This window comes from Marmota monax, unplaced genomic scaffold (assembly GCF_021218885.2).
Source record: "Marmota monax isolate L192 unplaced genomic scaffold, Marmota_monax_Labrador192_F-V1.1 WCK01_AAM20220418_F8-fsc00024, whole genome shotgun sequence".
NCBI classification, from domain to species: domain Eukaryota; kingdom Metazoa; phylum Chordata; class Mammalia; order Rodentia; family Sciuridae; genus Marmota; species Marmota monax.
Window position 1 is genome coordinate 35,576,603 of NW_026695224.1, and position 14,161 is coordinate 35,590,763.

The 14,161-nt window shown below is 62.1% G+C and overlaps 2 protein-coding genes across 12 annotated transcripts in view; one reads left to right on the plus strand and one right to left on the minus strand.

The window, feature by feature from the left end:
• Window positions 1–63: 63 nt before the first annotated feature.
• Ctu2 (cytosolic thiouridylase subunit 2) lies at window positions 64–7,927 on the plus strand. Of its 7 annotated transcripts, none has more exons than XM_046435262.1 (16): window positions 64–173; window positions 324–398; window positions 2,633–2,711; window positions 2,881–2,940; window positions 3,805–3,865; window positions 4,272–4,381; window positions 4,514–4,779; window positions 4,853–4,988; window positions 5,140–5,271; window positions 5,594–5,685; window positions 5,770–5,873; window positions 5,948–6,086; window positions 6,182–6,248; window positions 6,342–6,400; window positions 6,480–7,420; window positions 7,819–7,927. In XM_046435262.1, exons 1-15 carry the CDS (start codon window positions 106–108, stop codon window positions 6,616–6,618), a joined length of 1,587 nt encoding a protein of 528 aa, XP_046291218.1. In that variant the 5' UTR covers window positions 64–105; the 3' UTR covers window positions 6,619–7,420; window positions 7,819–7,927. The 7 variants fall into 7 exon arrangements, with proteins under 7 accessions (XP_046291218.1, XP_046291220.1, XP_046291219.1 ...); XM_046435264.1 differs by having other exon boundaries at window positions 5,960–6,086; XM_046435263.1 differs by having other exon boundaries at window positions 2,881–2,931.
• The window catches only part of Piezo1 (piezo type mechanosensitive ion channel component 1), a 47,652-nt gene continuing 40,120 nt past the window's right edge, over window positions 6,630–14,161 (minus strand). For 4 of the 5 annotated variants that reach the window (XM_046435258.2, XM_046435261.2, XM_046435260.2 and 1 more), the window contains 23 exons: window positions 14,029–14,129; window positions 13,613–13,684; window positions 13,201–13,301; window positions 12,601–12,703; window positions 12,479–12,532; window positions 12,232–12,404; window positions 12,025–12,131; window positions 11,714–11,911; window positions 11,378–11,636; window positions 11,123–11,311; window positions 10,700–10,991; window positions 10,223–10,334; window positions 9,996–10,143; window positions 9,693–9,907; window positions 9,448–9,606; window positions 9,196–9,343; window positions 8,385–8,573; window positions 8,155–8,247; window positions 7,889–8,061; window positions 7,700–7,822; window positions 7,541–7,620; window positions 7,248–7,437; window positions 6,630–7,167 (listed from right to left, as the gene is read on the minus strand). In XM_046435258.2, coding sequence (XP_046291214.1) covers window positions 6,918–7,167; window positions 7,248–7,437; window positions 7,541–7,620; window positions 7,700–7,822; window positions 7,889–8,061; window positions 8,155–8,247; window positions 8,385–8,573; window positions 9,196–9,343; window positions 9,448–9,606; window positions 9,693–9,907; window positions 9,996–10,143; window positions 10,223–10,334; window positions 10,700–10,991; window positions 11,123–11,311; window positions 11,378–11,636; window positions 11,714–11,911; window positions 12,025–12,131; window positions 12,232–12,404; window positions 12,479–12,532; window positions 12,601–12,703; window positions 13,201–13,301; window positions 13,613–13,684; window positions 14,029–14,129 — 3,529 coding nt within the window. In that variant the 3' untranslated portion in view covers window positions 6,630–6,917. The remainder of the gene's footprint in view (window positions 7,168–7,247; window positions 7,438–7,540; window positions 7,621–7,699; window positions 7,823–7,888; window positions 8,062–8,154; window positions 8,248–8,384; window positions 8,574–9,195; window positions 9,344–9,447; window positions 9,607–9,692; window positions 9,908–9,995; window positions 10,144–10,222; window positions 10,335–10,699; window positions 10,992–11,122; window positions 11,312–11,377; window positions 11,637–11,713; window positions 11,912–12,024; window positions 12,132–12,231; window positions 12,405–12,478; window positions 12,533–12,600; window positions 12,704–13,200; window positions 13,302–13,612; window positions 13,685–14,028; window positions 14,130–14,161) is intronic. The other variant, XM_046435259.2, reaches the window with a different exon arrangement.

The following is a 14,161-nucleotide window of genomic DNA, read 5'->3' on the forward strand; positions in this document are numbered from 1 at the left end:
GCCGGCGCCGCGTGACGTCACGGGGAGCGCCCGCCACGGTCCCCGGAGACGTCATCGGGGCGCGCCCGCCTGGCCGCCTGCGCTCGGGAGGCGGCGGGCGCAGCCATGTACCAGGCGGGCGAGCACTACGCGGAGCCGGCGCCCCGGGAGCCCCCGCCGGCGCCCAGGCCGGGGTGAGAGCCGCGGGCGGCTCGGACGAGCCCTCGCGTCCCCTGCGGGCGGAGCGGGAGGCCCCCGGCCCGGGCCGGCCTCGGGGGCAGCCGGGAGGGAACGCGGGGCGGGAGCGGGCGACCGTGCGACCTGCTCTCTCTGGTTCTCCCAAGCCGGGCGCAGAAGTGCGTGAAGTGCCGGGAAGGCCTGCCGGTGGTGGTGATCCGCGCGGGCGACGCCTTCTGCCGGTGAGCCGCGCGAGCCCGCCGTCGGCCCCCTGCCGCCCCGGACCGCGCTCTCCGCCGTCGCTGCTCCGAGTGGCCCTGGGGCCTGTCGGGGAAGTGGAGCGCCACTGCCAGGGGGCTGGGCGGTCCCGGAGGGAGCCTGTGGGGAGCGTGGAGAGCGGGCGGCGGCGACCAGGGGCAGGTGCTCCGGGTGGGACGGCGGTCAGAGTTGGAGGGAGAGCTCCGGCCTCCCCGGGCCGCTGGACCGAAGCCTGGGCTTCTCCCGAGGGGCCGGGGCTCGGGTACCTCCCGTCGTGTCTGTGACTCTGGCCGCCCTCGTTTCTTTTGGCCAGTGACCACTTGGTGTTCCCGTTTTCCCTAGGTTGTAGCTCCCCAGGGTTAGGGTTAGATCTCTCCTGTGTTAGCCCTCTCATTCTTAGGGCGGTGTGCCTTATTTTGTATAGCATGTTTATTGGGGGAGTTACCTCATGTCCTTAAGTTGGTCCCCAGAAATCTTGGGCTTTGTTTTTTAAAAAATGTGACAATTAATGTGAATGATTATACTAGATATACTACTTAAAAATATAAAGATATATGCAACATAGTAGATGTAATTTTCTTCTTTTATAATTTATTTTTATTGCTAGTTTTTCTTATGGGGCTTTTTTTTTTAAAGCCAGGATTGAATTCAGGGACTTCTAACCACTGAGACAAACCCCCAGCCTTATCTATCTATCTATTTATTTATTTATTTTGAGACAGGGTCTTGCTAAATTGCTTAGGGCCTCCTCAAATTGCTGGGCCTGGCTTTGAACTCGAAATCCTCCTGCCTCAGCTTCCTGAATCACTAGGATTACAGGTGTGTGCTACCACGCCTGGCTACTGGGAGCCTGCTTTTAAAAATGTTCCTGGGAGAGGAAGAGAGTAAGGAGATTATTTTCCAAACACTTCCTCATTCCTAACCATCCTATATGTGTGGTCTTGAGAAGGGGTGGGAGGCCAGCTCTCCTGGTGCAAGTTTTGAGAATCTAGGTTTTGAGTGAGGTGCTCTGGTGACCCAGACCAGGCATGTGTAGAAACTCTGGCCTTTCCTGGCCCCTGGGAGAGTGGTTTTGTGAGTGCAAAGCCCTTGTTCACAGGAACCCACCACACTGGAACCCCAGCTGGCAAAGCAGGGAATGAATGGCAGGGTTCTCCTCACCCACAGCCAACACCCTTGCCTCCTCATGATCAGACTGTCCTCACTGAGCTGCACCCTGGGAAGTCACTTTCTGTGTCCAGGCACTGGACTGGACCTTGGGCTCATCATTTTACGTTGAAACACTGAGCTGCTGTGGGGTAGAAATATTGGCCCCTGTACCCAGTGCTCATTCGGTGTTGGGAGGCATTGCCATGGACACGGGGTGTGTCTGACAGGAAGGAAGCAGACCTGGGGCACAGGCAGCCTCTCACAGAAGCCTTGCTCCCCTTGTATCCAGCATTGCTCTACCCTGGCTGCATGTTTCTTTGTGGTGCTGAGGGTCAGACCCAGAGCCTTGTGCATGCTAGGCAAACTGAGCTACAACCCCAGAAAAACTTTTAAAATGGAAACTGCTGGGCTTGGGCCTGGGAATCTGACTCAAGTCAGGGAGGGGTCCAGGAGCCAGCTGGAATGTTTTGAGGGCACAACCTCTTGTGTCCTGCTGGAAGTTCTGCTCTGGATTCTGGAGACCCCAGGCTTCTATTTGCTTGTGCTTCAGGGCCATTCATGCTTCATGCTGGCATGAAGGAGTCTCTGGTAGGTGGGCCTAGAGACCCCGAATGTTAGGCACTCTCTGCAGTTTATACAGTGCTCCCCTCTCCCCCTGACATTATTCCAGGGATTGCGCTGCTGCCTGAAGGGCTCGAAACCAGGTTGTCAGCATGTTTCTTCTGAGTTGCTTCTGGCGGGCCTGTTGTTGAAGTGGAGGCACCACTGCCCCGGGGCTGGAAGGTCTCTGAGGGAGCTTATTGGGAGAGTTGAGAACAGGACTCAGGCCCTGCCCCATCTCTTCTGCCAAAAGCCTTCCTGAGCACCCATGGGGTGTTAGATGCAGCCCCATGCCCTGTGTCGCTCACACCTGCTGGGGTCTGGATGGGACTCCAAGAACCTTAGTGCCCCCTGGGGAAGCCCTTTGCCAGCTGCTGGTAGAGCCTCTTTGTGCAGATGCTGCCTGTAAAAGGCTGAGTAACCCAGTGGGGCCCCAGGTTGCTGCCCGTGCTGAGCGTCTGTCTTGCAGGGACTGCTTCAAGGCCCTCTACGTGCACAAGTTCAGAGCCATGCTGGGGAAGAATCGGCTCATCTTTCCTGGTGAAAAGGTAGACCTGAGGCCCTGCTCTCAACACCTGGTGCCTCTTCTGCAGGCAGCCTCTCCCCACTGTAGCCTATCTGGGCTTTGAGGGTGGACTTGGTATCTGGGGCTACCCACGGGTGTGGGGGCACATAGTGTTGAAAGCATGCATCCTGACTAATATTTCTTCTCCCCAGGTGCTCTTGGCATGGTCTGGGGGTCCTTCGTCCAGCTCCATGGTCTGGCAGGTACTTGAGGTGTGTCTATACTACCCTCTAGGCCAGGCTACTGGGCCCAGCTGGGGTGGGGAGCCTTCCTTCTCAGCCAGCACTGAAGGGCAGTTGGTTGGCACTAGGAAGCATCACAGCCCCCAGCTGGGATGTGTATACAGCAGGTACACAAACCAGAGGACGTGTGTAGGCAGAGAGGCAGCACACGCAAGAGGGACAGAGGGAGTGGGTGGGATTGAGTTGCCAACCTGAACTACAGGAGTACCTGAGGGCTCCCCTAGGGCTCGGGGCCTCCGCAGAGGGGAGGGCATGCACACTTCCTCCACGCTTCCTGGGGGGCAAAGCTTCATGGGGCTGGTGAGGAGGCAGTAGCCACTGGGATGGGGTGGGGGTGTCAGCCTGGGTAAGGGCACTGGCCCAGATAGGCACCTGCCTGCAGGGTGATGAGATAAGCCCCTCCTGAGGCTGTTTTGTAGCATCTGGCACTGCTCCTTCCATGCCCACAATGCCCCACCTCCAGTGCCTTGTTGCCTCTGTGTTTTCTGAGTGGTCCAAGGTGCCCAGGCAGGTGGCACAGTGGCCCCTGTGGACCTAGCTGCTTGTCTCAGAGGTTCCTGGGACATCAGGGAGACTGGTGAAAGCAGGTTCTGAGGCTTCTACAGACAGATGTATTTTTCACTGGGGAAGAAAGACCTGTGGCCCACTCCTCAGCAAGGGCAGAGCCTCACCCACAGGGTCTGTCTGGCCAAGTCTGGGTGCCTTTGTTTACTAAAAGGGGGGCTCTTGCCTCCTTTTGGGTTGGCTTTAAAGCCAGAGAAATATTCTTTGCCAGAAAACACCCCATGGGTTCTGGCCAGGGTCTGAGTTCCCAATCCTGACTTCTTTCTCCAGGGCCTGAGTCAGGATTCTGCCAAAAGACTACGTTTTGTGCCAGGGGTTGTCTATGTTGACGGTACGTGGGATTAGGCCCCAACTGGGACCTTTTCCTGAAGGAGACTATGCATTGGACAGCACCCTCGTCCTGGGGTCTCAGACTGTGTTGGAAAGTTGGTGGGGTGTGTGGACAGGAGCACCTGCCTGGCCCTATCATGGGTCCAGTGGCTAAAAAGGGCGAGTTTGGTACTGGTGCCAAGGGGTGGGTGTGGAGGGCTGGGACATCTCTAGCCACTATATGGGAATCCACTGCCTGCTCTGAAGATGGCCCCAGAGGAAAGTGGTGGACACCTGCCATCACCCCAGAAGTTGCTGCCCTTCAAAGCGCAGCCTTGCAGGAAGTTCTTCATGGAGTCAGCGCCTTAGCCTGCGCTGCTCAGGCTTTTCCTCTGTAAGCCCTAACCCCTCTTGCCTGGGATCTGCAGAGGGAGCAGCCTGTGGTCAGAGCCCAGAGGACAGAGCAAAGACTCTGGCTGAGGTGAAGTCAGTCCTACAGAACATCGGCTTTCCGTGGCACACAGTTGCTCTGGAAGAGGTGAAAGGCCCGGGAGGCGACTGTTGGGGTGCCCCAGGGCCACGTGCCTGCTTGCTGGGGCAGCCCTGGAACTTAGCTCCCCACTGGTGTTGGAGGGCAGGTGCCTCACCACGCTCTCCTGTGTTCTGGAAGGTATTTGGCCTGCCACCAGCAGTGCTGCAGGGCTCTGCCCAGGAGCCAGTGGGGACGGAGGAGGCCTACAAGTCTGCTGTGGACAGCTTCCTCCAGCAGCAGCATGTGCTGGGTGGGGAACAGACACACCAGCCCCACACCCAGGACTCCCCGGGGCCCTGCAGCCTGGGCAGGTCCCCCACCGCCACCCAGACTGCGGCCCTCTGCAGACTGTTCGACTCTGTGAGGACACTCACAGCCAAGGAGGAGCTTCTTCAGACCCTGCGGTGAGCCACCCCCAGGGGCCCTGCCCTTTGAGACCCCTCCTCCATTGTCTGCAACCTTCTGCCTCTGCCATAGGACCCACCTCATCCTGCACGTGGCCCGAGTCCATGGCTACTCCAAGGTGATGACCGGGGATAGCTGCACTCGCTTGGCCATTAAGCTCATGACCAATCTGGCCCTGGGGAGAGGGGCCTTCCTGGCTTGGGACACGGTATGTAGGATCTGGACACGGGGTGCCCCTCCCCACACTTATCCCTTGGCTTCCTGCGCAGGATTATTTGTTGATCCTGGGGACTCCCACATGGAAGAGGGTCCTGGGACCTACCTGCAGGCGGGGTCAGCCTGACTGCACCCACCCTTAGGGCTTCTCGGACGAGCGGCATGGGGATGTGGTGGTGGTGCGCCCCATGCGGGACCACACGCTGAAGGAGGTTGCCTTCTACAACCGCCTGTTTGCTGTCCCCTCTGTCTTCACACCAGCCATTGACACTAAGGTGGGCCCACCAGGTTAGCTGCAGGGGTGGGAGTGGCCTCCTCTGGGCTGACACTGAGGTCCTAGTGGCCCCTTGGGGCCTCAGTACTTGCCACCTGCCTCTGGTAGTGCCAATAGTAGGGTCCTCTGGGCACACCTGCTCCTTGGAGGGGTAACTGGTACCCTGTCCTGTCTCTGAGGGGAATGATGGGGTGGCCCTTTGGAAGTGGGTTCTGTGCTGCTTTCCCCAGAAAGGGTAGACCCAAGGGCTGGCTGTGTGGAGCCACTCCAGGGGACCTTGATCTGTACTAGGGCCCTCCCTTAGCCCTATCCAATTTTCCTAGGCCCCCGAAAAGGCCAGCATCCACCGGCTGATGGAGGCCTTCATCCTGAGGCTGCAGACCCAGTTCCCCTCCACCATCAGCACTGTGTACAGGTAGGTGTGAAGGGGCACTCTGCCTGGGAGGGCGCAGAGCCCCTGGCCAGGGCCCCCGTGGGACTACTCGCTGCCCTCTCGCAGGACAAGTGAGAAGCTGGTGAAGGCCCCCCGGGAGGGCTGTGCTGCCGGCCCCGTAGGGCCCCGCTGTCTCCTGTGCTTGTGCGCGCTGGACGTCGACACTGATGGTCTGCACCTGGGGTGCTGGGTTGGGGAGGGAGTGGGTGTGGGTTCAGGAGCTCCAGGTTCCCTCTGCTTACAGACAGTGCCACAGCTTTTGGAGCTCAGACCTCGCGTCTCTCCCAGACACTGCTGTCCACCCCGCCAGCTGAGGCTGGGACAGCCACAGGGCCTGGCTGCGTTGCAGGGGAGGGCCAGGCCTGCTGCAGGGTAGCCTGCAAGTGAGTCCTTGCCCCATCTGTGGCCAGCTGGGGTCTGGGGGACCATGGCCTAGGGCAGCACCAGGACCAGGCACACAGCTCAGCTATGTCCACAGGAAGGGTGTCCAGGCCCAGGTCATGGAGCAGCTGTGCTATGGCTGCCGGGTGAACATGAAGGACCTGGTGAGTAGGGCTGCCCTGCGCCACTAGAGCCCTTGCTCCGAGGTGTCAGGTGGCCTGGGGCACAGCTCCTCACCTACACGGCTTCCATCGCAGCCTTCTCTGGACCCTCTGCCCCCCTACATCCTGGCCGAGGCCCAGCTCCGCAGCCAGAGGTACTGGTGCCCCCTCTGCTGGAAGACTCCTGGTGGGTGGGAGCCCTTCAGGGTGGGTTCCCACTGCACACTTCCCCAGGGATTGGGTCATGCCGGAGGTCCAGGAGTACCTGATCGAGGACAGTGACTCTGAGGCAGAAGATGCGCTCGCCCAGCCCCCAGGAGCAAGGCTGACCACACAGGAGCAGGGAGGCGAGAATGCAGGGACTGGCCTGTGACTGTCCACGTGTATAAATAAAAATGTTTTTAATTAGAAAACTCTACAGTACGCATTGGGAAGGGAGGGCCAGGCCCCCAGGCTCGGTGTGGCCAGTCCTGGGCCCACAGGGGCAACAGGTGGGGACATAGCATCCTTCTGACAGCAGCATCAGGGCTCAGGTGGGCCAGGGAGGACATGTCACAGCTCATGGCCCTGACTGGGGACAGCTGTGCCCCTGGCCCAAGGAGCACCACCAGCCCTGGTGGCCCTGCTGCCCGTGGGGCGGTGCCTTCATTCCCGGTGCCAGGAGCCAGGCTCCTACTCCTTCTCGCGCGTCCACTTGATCATGGTCTCTGGGGAGCGGTACAGGAAGATGAGCTTGGCGTACAGCTCCTCCTCCAGCTCCAGTTCACGGGTCTCGCGCACCAGGAAGATGTCTTGGCACAGCTTGAGGATGCGGTCCACAAAGGGCAGCTCCTCGAACATGATGGAGTGGGAGGCCTCGCTGAAGAAGCCCCTCACGAACTTGCCGATGACGAGCACGATGGACACGTACAGCCCCACGATCCTGCAGGGTGACCAGTGAGGCTGGGCTGCTGCCAGAGCCCCCCACCAGCCTTGTGGGGTGTCCCCAGGCCCCTCACTCACCCGTAGCCGGCCAGGAAGCCGAGGCTGGGGGGGCTGACCTTGTCGCTGAAGATCACCATGGGCAGCAGGTTGCAGTCCATGTGGCAGTCCTGCAGCTCCACCACCCACCACTCCAGGAAGCCGGCAGCCCCCGTCCCCACCTGCTCCCTCCGCAGCTGGATGCGCACACCGAGGTAGTCGGCTTCCTCGTCTGGGTCAGAGCCGGGGGGGATGGTTGGAACTAGGAGGCGCCCCCCCCCCCCCCCCCGCGCCCAGAGCCCAGGTGGTCCCGGCCCCTAGTTGCCCACACTCACTGGGCTGCAGCTGCTTCACGGGGTTGGCTTCAGGCCCGTTGGGGGCGCGGATGTACTTGGGGAAGAGGTGGGGGATGACCCTATGGGGAGAGCACATGGGCTGGGTCAGGCCCAGGGCTCCCCCAACCCCTGCCCACCCCACCAGGACCCCCCACTCACACGGACTGGTCCGAAGTGCCCTCCAGCAGGCGGGCCAGCTGCCGCCGTGCCGAGCTGTCAGGGGCCAGCTCCAGGGTGTGCTTCTCATTGGTGTACTCCACCTTGCCGCCCTTGGCCAGGTCCCTGGAGGCGGACAAGCATGAACCCCTGCAGGGAGCACCCACCCAGTCCCCGGGGCACAGCACCCACCTCTGGAAGTTCCAAGTAAAGCGCAGGGTGATGTCGGCAGTGCCGTTGTACAGTTCTCGCTTCATTTGAGCCCGACTTGGGGGGCTGATGCGCCACAGGGCCCCAGAGCTGCCCTCGATGTGAGCTGTGACGATGTCCTCGGGACTATACTGGCTAATGAACTGCATGGCCAGCTGTGGCATGGCATGCTTCAGTGGGGGTGGCCACCCCCACACCCACCAGGCCATCCCCTCTCACCACATGGACACAGCCTGGGGGCCACTCACCGGGTGGGTGTCAAACTGCCGGGACAGTTCCTCATAAGCTTCAGGTGTAAAGGGCACGATGGACGGCTGCTGGGCACTCATGGTGAACAGGGGCTGGCGGGGGACAGGGCAGCTGGTGGGCACCAGGGTGGGTGATGGGGAACCTGGTGGTCACGGACAGGCTGGGGGTGGCGCTCCGTGAGACATCGGGGAGCGGAGGGGCCTCTGCCCTGCTTTCCAGGGCAGCTCACCTCATAGCCGCCCAGCTTGAGAGTGACGGTGACATCGATGGGCTGGTTGACAACGCCGACCACGGAGCGCACCAGTGACATGAAGAGCAGTGGGAACCAGATGATGGCGATGAGGAAGACGATGATGAGGCCGCCCATGCCGTACTTGACGATCTTCTTCTTCCTCTGCCCCTTGGGCTGGGGGTATTTCTGGGGCAAGACACAGGTCACCCAGCCCCTCAGGGCCACGGTCTCTAGCCTCCAGCTGGGGTCAGCACAAAGCTACGGTGGCCAGCCTGGGGCAGAGTGGGCACAGACACGCAGCTGGACCTAGACAGGCCAGGGGTCCAGTGGGAGCATCCCCAAGGAATGCGCTGGCTTGGCCCAGCCTGCAGGCAGCCCCCCTGCAGCCAGGCCCCGGCGCATGAGCCTCAAGGCATCATCTTCATGACCTCTCAGGTTAACAAGACGGGAGCCATGAAGGGAAGAAAGTAAACTTGTGCTTCAAAAGACACCAGCCTGGGAGCATGTCCCCAAACTAGCTGTCTGGAGAGGACCAGAATATACACAGAGCAACAGCAGCTCACTTCCCTGAGCACATCCCCAGCCTGTTTTACTTTGAGACAGTTCTTGCTGCAGTCTCAAACTTGGGATCCTCCTGCCTCAGCCTCCCGAGTTGCTGGGATTATAGGCACTTGCTACCATGCCTGGGCTCCAGAGGGTTTCGGAGAACCCTTCCTTTGACCTGTGGTTGGCTTCTGGCTCCTGTCCACACAGGCAGAGCCTCTGGGGAAGCAGTACCCTGCTGTCCCTCCCCCAGGCCTGGTCCTACCTTCTCTGTCTCTCGACTACACTTGATGATGAAGATGTTGGCGTAAATGTCCTCCACACACATCCAATTTGACAGGGACAGGGTGGTGTCTGTCCACACCCAGTCCATGACTGCCCGTAGCTCCACCAGGAATGGCACCAGCCGGAACCTGCCAGGTCAGGATCCCATCAGGAGGGTCTCCCATGCTAGGTCTGACAGGCTACCTAGCCCAGCTGCCCCTTGCTCTCAGTGACCCCTGGGCAGACTACTCACCCCTGAAAAAGGAAGAGGTTCAGGTGGTTGTACTTCTTGGTGAGGAAGTTGCCCAGGATGCGGGTGGGGTAGCCGCAGCGGATCTGGTAGGCGGACAGGGCAAAGTAGATGCACTTCACGAAGTACCACAGCTGGGCCACAGCATTCTGGCTGAACATCCTGGGACAGGGTGGCAGGGACCGTCAGAGACGGAGGCTGACCAGGCCCTGCCCTGCGTCGTGCCCACCCCAGGATGGAGACCCCACCTCTCGGTGACGGCTGGCAGGATGAAGAACATCCAGAGGTGTATGGCGAGCACCAGCACCACCTGGAAAGCCAGCTTGCCCAGCACGGTCTTGCGCAGGTAGAGGGCACGGTCCACCACCATGGTGCTGAAGTGGATCAGCAGCATGACCAGGAAGGCCTCGGGCACCTGGTCATCTGACAGGGAGGACGTGATGTCTGTGGCGGCCGAGTGCTTCTGTAGCCAAAGGGCAGAGGAGGGGAGCTGGAGCTGGGCCGCTGGCAGCGGCGGGGCTGCACCCACCCGGGCAGCCAGCCCTGCTCACCCCAAAGGCCCAGAAGCCAAAGATGATGATGATGAAGTCCACAACGTCCGCCAGGAACATGAGGACATAGACGTCTGTGGCCGCCCGGTACTTGGTGTGCAGGATGTCATGGAAGAAGCGCTGCAGGGGCTGGTATATGCTCTGTGCCCTGTGGGAGGGGGCTCAGCTGGGTGCCTGGCCATAGGGACCCCCTCCCTGCCACGTGGAAAGAAGGGCCGGCCACTCACAGGGACAGGCAGAAGCTCTGCAGCCAGCGTGCGGCTGCCTTCATCCGTTCTTGAGAACGGCTCGGCCCCTTCTTTCCCGCCGCCTCTTCCTCCTCTTCCCCATCCACAGCTTCTGTGGGCGAGAAGTGTGGAGGCTGAGCCCACGGGGGACTGGGCCTGGCTTCTGGCCACTTCACAGAGAAGCAGACAGCACAGGGGCCTCTTCCTGGCCCTGTCAAGGGGCAGCTGAGGCCAGCCAGGGCACATGCTCTGCTGCTGGCCCTGTAGACAGCAGTGTACCTCTCTGTTCCCCTGGAAGAGCCAGAACCCACAGCCAAGTGCTGTCCTGTCCTGGAATCCAGCTGGTCCCCTGCTGGGCCTGGCACCTCCAAGGGATGGGATGGGCCGTCTGGCCTCCTCTACCTCCCCTGAAACAGCCGAGAGCCAGCACTGCCTGTGAGAACCAGTGGGACTGAGCTGTGGTCAGGGCTCTCTCACCCATGGCTGCTGCTCCTGCGGGTCCAGGCCTCTCCTTCCTCCTCCTGAAACGCAGGCTGATTCGTCTTGTGTCCTGAGGCCTGAAGTCCACCTGGGGCTCTGGAGCCCCATCCTCAGGAACCGCCCTCGCTTCTACCTGGATGTCGTCCTTGGTCGTGGCTCCTGCCACCCCCAGCTCTGCCTGGGCTCCCAGTGGGACCTCTGGCCCCGCCTCAGCCCCCTGATCCTTCCCACTGCTCCTGCTGTGCTCCTTGGGGCACTGGTCCTCTTCATGGTCCCAGAGGCCGTAGCACTGTGTGGAGGGCCAGGAGGGACAGTGAGGACACCAGCTGAAACATGCCGGGACCAGGCAAGATGGCCAGGCCCACCCTGGGCTGCCCACTGTCTAGCCCGCGAGCCCCGGGGTGCTGGGTGCGTGCTCACCAGCAGCTGGGAGCGGTGGAAGAAGAGCACCATGAGCTGCAGCAGGTCGCACTTGGTGTAGCTGTCCGTCTTCTCCAGGCCCAGGATGCGCGGGGGGAAGTAGGGCTTGTTCTCGTAGCGCCTCAGCACCAGGTGGCTGTTCCAGGGGAAGAAGCCAAACTGGAACAGGTACTTGGTGACCACCGTGACCTGCAGAAGAGGGGGTCAGCACGGGGCCAGGCTGCCCCCTCCCTGGCCCCACTGGCTGCAGCCCACCTCCGTGAAGATGATGGCTGTCATCCAGAAGCGCTTGCTGGGCCTGGGGATGGACAGCATGGCCCACAGGAAGATGAGCACGGGCAGCACCAGGGAGGCAGCCGAGGCGGTGACCATGTGGTTGAGGATGATGATGAAGTAGCAGAGCAGCTCCGAATGTGCGGCCACGCACTGGCACACGGCCTGCAGCAGCCGCAGCGTCCGGCCCTGCTCTGCCGCAAAGCTCTCGGCCTGCTCCAGCTCGGGGATGTGCAGGCACCTGCAGAGGGACCACCTGGCTGCAGCCATGCAGGCAGGTGGCTCCGACCCTCCTTGCCCAGCCCCACCCCACCCCACCTGTCCAGGAGCAGCTCGCTGGCTGTGCGCGTCCGCACGCGGGCGTTGGCCAAAAGCTCCTGGGAGCCCTGCAGGGAAGCCTGGTCCCGGGAGTCGGTGGCAATCTCCTCACTGCCACTGCGGGTGCTGTAGCCGGTGCTCAGGGGGCTGCTGGTGTCATCTGTGAGGCTGCTCAGGGGCTCCTCAGCGCCCAGCCCACTGTGGGAGGGGAGCCAGGTCACAGGGCTGGGATCAGCCCCGGCTTTGGGGCTGAGAGCAAGGAGGGAGGAGCTGCCCAGGTTCAGCTCCAGCCCCCTCAGTCCTCCACCCACCTGGACACTGTGCTGGGTCCATCACGGGCCTCTGGGGGGCCTGGCAGAGTGGTCTCAGCTGCACTCACATACAGCTGGTCCAGTACGCTCCGGTGCACCTCTCCACCCTGCAGGGCGTGGGGGGTCTCAGGGCTCTGCTCCTGACGGGCAGGGCAGCACCCAGCAGGATGGGGAGGGGTCTGCAGTGGGTGTGACCGCGCAGCTCACCCGCAGGAGCTCCTGTGTTAGCAGGTAGCGCTCTGCCCGCAGCACGTCGCTCATGGTGCGGTGGTGCCTGGTGAAAGCACACAGCCAGCGGGTCAGCCCGTCCACCGTAGCCTGGCCAAGCACCCACAAGAACCGCACGGTGCCCAGCACGCGCTGCATGACGTGGCCTCGGCCTGGAGGGAGGGAGGAGATGCTGAAACAGGGGTTGGCCAGGAGAGTCCTGATCCCTGCCCTTGGGCCCACTCACCTGCCACCTCATCCTCGAGGGCTTCCACGGGCTCCCCCAGGCTCGGGTCACCTCCTGATACAGGGGACTGGTCAGGGTCTCTCAGCTCTGCAGGTCCCCACCACAGCCCTGCCGCAACTCACCAGCAGGCAGCTGCCCTTCCTGGTGCACCCGCTCCTGCTGCGCCTGCTCCCGCCGCTGCCTCAGCACTGTCTGGGCGTTGGTCACCCAGGCCTGGTACGCCATCTGCCAGCCCAGGAGTGGGTCAGGGCCCTGGCCCCAGCCCTGGCTGCTGTACCAGCTGGGGACCTGGCTGCCTTGCACTTCCTCTGGAAATGGGACCCCAGGGCTGCAGTGGGAGGGCACAGTGAATGCAGCCCACCCACAGGTCCTTGCTACTCAGCACCAGGGCCCCACACTGAGAACCAGAACCAAGGACGAGAGGGCCCTTCTGGCCCCAGGACACAAATGTGCCCAGCAGCCACGCCAGGCTCCACAGACCAGGCACTGGCAGCAACAGTCCAGCACGGCCAGAGCCAGGACCTAGGGAAGACAGGCGCAGAGGGGCAGGTGGCTGCTGGTGATCAGCCCCAGCCTAGGGCCTGGTTTCCCGCCGCTGGGGAGGTCTGAAGGGGGTATGCAGAGCTGGCTGCCTAGACCCTGCAAGCCTCTGTCCCACCTCAGGCTGCCTGGCCCAAGGCCAGGACCTCCACGGACAGAGGGGAAGGGGGCCACCATCTCACCTGGAAGGCGCTCTGCGCTGATGGCCTGGGGTCCTCCGGCAGGGCTTCCTCTTCCTCCTCACTGTCAGACTCAAACAGGAAGTAGTCCCCAGAGTGGATGACTGCAGGCAGAGAGGGCTTGAGACCCAGCCCCCAGGCAGGGCTTCCCCTCCCAGCAAGACCCTTGAGAGGTCCTCCGGTTCCTCAACCGGGCATCAGCCAAAAGCAGACCCAGCTGCACTGCCCAGAATGTTCCCCTTGTCCCACCACCTGCACAGGCGCTGCCCAAACTGCCACCCTAGTGGGGGGCCAGCAGGCTGGGGGATGGCAGAGCATGCATGGACGCAGGCCAGAGAGCAGGACGAGACCAGACCGGACAAGGAGGCACCAGGGAGAAGCAGGGTATCTGGAGTAGATGGTCAAGGCAGGGTACCTGTGGCATGGTCCAGCCAGGGCCGCCACCACTGTCTCGGTGGCGAGGAGGAGCCCCCTGGACTGCTGGGCCCTGTGGAGGGGCGGGGCGAAGAGTGAGGTGACAGGGAGGGGCCGGGGAGGCTGTGGGAGCAGCCTGTCCTGGGATGGGCCACCACAGACACGGAGCCCCTGCAGTGCTGGTGCCACAGGATGCCATGTGGCTCGGCCTGGAAGGATGGGAAAGAGGGCCCACGAGTGCAGACAGACAGTCACAGGGTGGCCACACAGCTTGCTGGGACAAGTGACCACACCACATGGCACAGGACACTGATAGGCAGGGAACTCTGGGGACATCACATGACACAGAGGCAGGCAGGCTCCGGTGGGCATGGACATGGGGAGCCCTCCAAGGTCCTGGGCTCCATCCATGCTCACCTGGCTGCTGGACAGGGTCCTCAGGGCCCACGGCCTGCGGGCGGCCACGGCCTGCCTGGCCTTGCCTGTACTTTTCCTGCTTGGCACGGATCCGCCTCATCCTATGGGAGGGAGTGGGCTCTGAGTGCCAGGC